This window comes from Synchytrium microbalum (assembly GCF_006535985.1).
Source record: "Synchytrium microbalum strain JEL517 chromosome Unknown SmJEL517_scf0039, whole genome shotgun sequence".
NCBI classification, from domain to species: Eukaryota; Fungi; Chytridiomycota; class Chytridiomycetes; order Synchytriales; family Synchytriaceae; genus Synchytrium; species Synchytrium microbalum.
Genome location: NW_022158388.1, coordinates 25,851 through 29,708, shown reverse-complemented (window position 1 = coordinate 29,708; position 3,858 = coordinate 25,851). Strand labels below are relative to the sequence as shown.

Here is a 3,858-nt window from a genome sequence, read left to right as displayed (position 1 = left end):
AAAAGTGGAAGAAGCAAAACAACACATCGAATCACAAGGGAGTGGCCGTTGAATGAAGAAGGAGTTGCCGAACTGGTGTAATAAGCTCGACTCGGAAGGCACAAGTTGCCACCTGTCCGCTTCTTCGTCTCAACTGTCTACAATCTCAAGTTCCATCTCATATCTTTGTTGTTCGAAACCACCGTTAGCCCCAAGACTGCTGGTAGGTTTGAGGCCCTTTGCTGCATACCCACCCTGCGGCCACCCAGTTCTCGCTAGCTCACCACTTCAAAACTAGACACCAAATTGCTACGTGCTGAGAAAGTGCCAAATCATCTCTTTTGAACAAATTGCAATTAAGAGAGATGCCATCTAAACAACAGGAACTAGTAGGAGTATCTTACTTCCTGCTGGGCAATCAGCGCCTCCTAGTGCAAAAGGACGAAAAGGCTGCCTTTACATACTTTTTGAAATCAAGTCTGTTGGGTTGTATTGCAGGCACAAGTGTATTGGCCTTCTTCTTTGAATTTGGACTGGCAAAGATCGCTGCCGACTATCAAGCAAACTATCAGGTCGCTGAAAGGTATGTCCAATACCCCCTTGTTGCCGTCTAGTTGTAGGAGATGTCGGTGGTGGATATTTTTTTCGTCAACTGGCTGGTTTCACCGAACATTGGCCGGCAAGAGACAACGAGAGATGGAACGGATAGATCTATGCATTACTGATACTTGAACTATTCGGAACTCTCTTCCAACATTGTGGAAGCACCCGATCCACCTTGGTTGGTGAAATCGGGCTGAGTCACCTCGCTGAATACGAAAAACTTTTCAAAAGCCGAGATCTAACCATTAAATTGACTCGTTAGGCTGTATACATCTGCTGCTGCACAAGGATCAGGTCTAGCACAAGCTCGTCTGGCCTTTTTAAAGACACATGGCCGACCTCAAATTAAAATCGACCAGTCTCTGGCTGAAGCATACCGACGGGCCTGTGGCAAACAAGGTGCTTCTTCTGTTGCTTGGCTGGCACAAGCAGCAGAAGCTGGCCTGGCTCCCGCCCAATTCTGCTTAGCATTGTGTTATTATAATGGAATCGCAGTACCAGAAGATGATACCAGTGCGTTTCGATGGTGTGAAAGAGCAGCTGCTCAAGGACATGCTGGCGCACAGAATGTGTTAGGAAATCTATACGTCGAAGGTGCTGGTTGTGAAGGTTAGTTTCATGGACTCGTATACATACACCAGCAAAGCACCACTTCATCTCGTCTCGTTCATTTCTAACCTGATGCACTCTTATCTAGTAAATGCAACTATTGGACTACGCTGGTACATTAAAGCCGCAGAGCAGCGAGAAGCTGCTGCCATATACAATATCGGTACTCTGTTTGAACGTGGTCTTGCTGTCGATGAAGATCCACATCAAGCATTCGAGTGGTATGTGAGGGCAGCCATGTTTGGCTCCATCAATGCCCAGAATGTCCTTGGGATATTCTACGAACAAGGCATCGGTGTAATGCAGAACCCACAATTGGCCGTCCAGAATTACACTAAAGCAGCTCTATCGGGTCATCCTCATGCCCAATATAATCTCGGCCGATGTCATCATGATGGCTTTGGAGCTGAGCGGGATGATAGGCTAGCATCTAGATGGTTTGAAATGGCTGCTCTACAGAATCATTCTCTAAGTCAACTCTCCATGGCAGTATGTTGTGAGTTTGGGATTGGAGTAACACTAGATCGTAAACGAGCTATGGGATACTATCGCCGAGCTGCTTCTAACGATTGTCCTGAAGCCAGAAGGAGACTTCAACCAGTAATAGCATGTCAGATTCTGATTCCGGCTCGTATCTTACTAGCTGGTAGAGTACGACCACGTATGATGTCTGCAGTAGTAGCAGTAGTAGATGATATCCATATGATGGAAACCGAAGATAGTAACAATGAAAACTGGTTGGCTCAACAGCCAGAACTCGTATCTGTACGAGTGGAACGACCGAAACCTGGAAGCTATGTAAGGTTACTGTCGTCTCCACCACCATTAGGATCCGGTAGTTCAGATGCACATTCATCGGCTGCTTCTTCATCAGATGAAGAAGATGCGATGGATGTGGATCCAAGGGCGGCTGTTGCTGGTCCTACACCACCACCAACACCCGTGCGTAACCGATCGGGCGTATCTCGCTCACCCACTGTAACAATGAATGTGCCAACATCACATTCAAGTAATGTAGTAATGACACCGCAATCATCATCAACTGATACAATGCATGCAATGATGACACCACCACGAGATATTGTGGTCGTGTCCAACCTCAACAATAGTAACAACAGCAATAATAACAACAACAACCCACATAGTAACTTAATAACAGCCCCAAACCAACAACACAACCTACAAGCAGGTCTTCACTCACTACCCGTAGAAATCTTGGAATATATTCTCTCCTTTTTAGATCCTTTACAAATCCTAACGCCACAGCAACTACGACAATGTTGCTCCACTGCTTCGGATCGACGATCTCTATCCGGCCCCATACGACCACTCATACATAACGAAGATGAGGAAATGCTGGATATACTAGATGAGATGGATGTCGATGGTGAAATAGTGCCAAGACTGTCGAAAAGCACGTATTTGGCACGGGTTGGGTGTCCAAGGTTTTTGCCTCGATGCGAGTGCATGCCTTGTGCCCAGATAAAACATTTAATTAGTGCTTTGGAGGTTACGGGTCAGTTTGAGTAAATCTAAATAAGCGGAAGCAAGGTTTGGGTTTGGAAAGGATTAAGGAAGGACTAGTGTGCTTTTAAACAAAATTTTGGTTGGTCGGTAGTAGTAGTTGTACGTCGTCTCGAGTAGTATATTTTCTCATAAGCAATGTTTGCTGTAAATAAAGATCTGCACGTTTAAAAAAATGGATCGCCGTCGTTTCGTTTGTTTCAAAGTAGTGAAGCAAATAGAAGAACTGATGCGATGTGTATTGAATGTTGTGTCCACAAAGTGAGATCTGAGATTGTAGCAAGTTTGTTGGTAGGATTCCACGGCAAGTAGTCAAGTCAACGACCTCTAGCCAGAACCTTGGGATAGCCCTGGAAAGCATTCAAGGCATATGTGGCATCGTCAATCCAGTCAAAAGAAGAAAAGCTGACGTCCTACCTAAATTACAACTAACAATATACAGATTCACTCACATCGAACTGCCCCAACAAAACCCTAGACGGTAACCACATTGAAACAAGTAAGAACATCGACAGATGGTGATGAAGCTTTCAAACAGTCATAAATCATCCATTTGGAAGAAATTTACACTGTTTTCACAGTTTGTCCCCAACGAAAATGCCGTTGGCGTCAACAGGGCAGTCAATAGATCTCACCAGACGGTTGGCCTACCCACATGAGCGACCGCTTCTAAATCAAAGTCAATAAAAATACACGAAAATATCTTATTGATATTCATAGCTCCCGTTTCGACCACTTCGAGGCAGTTTTATTCTCGCCAAGCAAAACACCTATCGGAGCTCGAAAATCACAGCGATTTTTCGACGCGAGCCTCATACAGTCTTGATCAATTCATTTCGAGTCTTGAGATACCCTCATTCTGTGTGGGTGTCTCCCAGAGACCCTTCCGAAAGTGTATTCCGTCCTCTTTCGTTTCTTCTCCGAAAAACGTTCCCTCTTCCAAACACCCAAAACACCCAAAACACCCAACACCCTCTCCAGGACATTAGTACGAGAACAAAAACGATGCATTTACGATCAATCCTAGTTTTGCTGTCAACCGGCAGCGCCATGGCAATGACCTGTGCTGATATGTTGAACAGCAGAACGGATGTAAACACGATGAAGGCACTCATTCCGTCCCATCCGACTTGGAGCCAAGCA

At 45.3% G+C, this 3,858-nt stretch overlaps 1 protein-coding gene across 1 annotated transcript; it reads left to right on the top strand.

Annotated features, from left to right (window-relative positions):
* Positions 1-344: 344 nt before the first annotated feature.
* On the top strand, positions 345-2,721 carry SmJEL517_g04945 (uncharacterized protein; the record flags this gene model as incomplete). Its single annotated transcript, XM_031170873.1, has 3 exons — positions 345-562; positions 845-1,191; positions 1,280-2,721. 3 exons carry the CDS (start codon positions 345-347, stop codon positions 2,719-2,721), a joined length of 2,007 nt encoding a protein of 668 aa, XP_031023153.1.
* Positions 2,722-3,858: the final 1,137 nt, after the last annotated feature.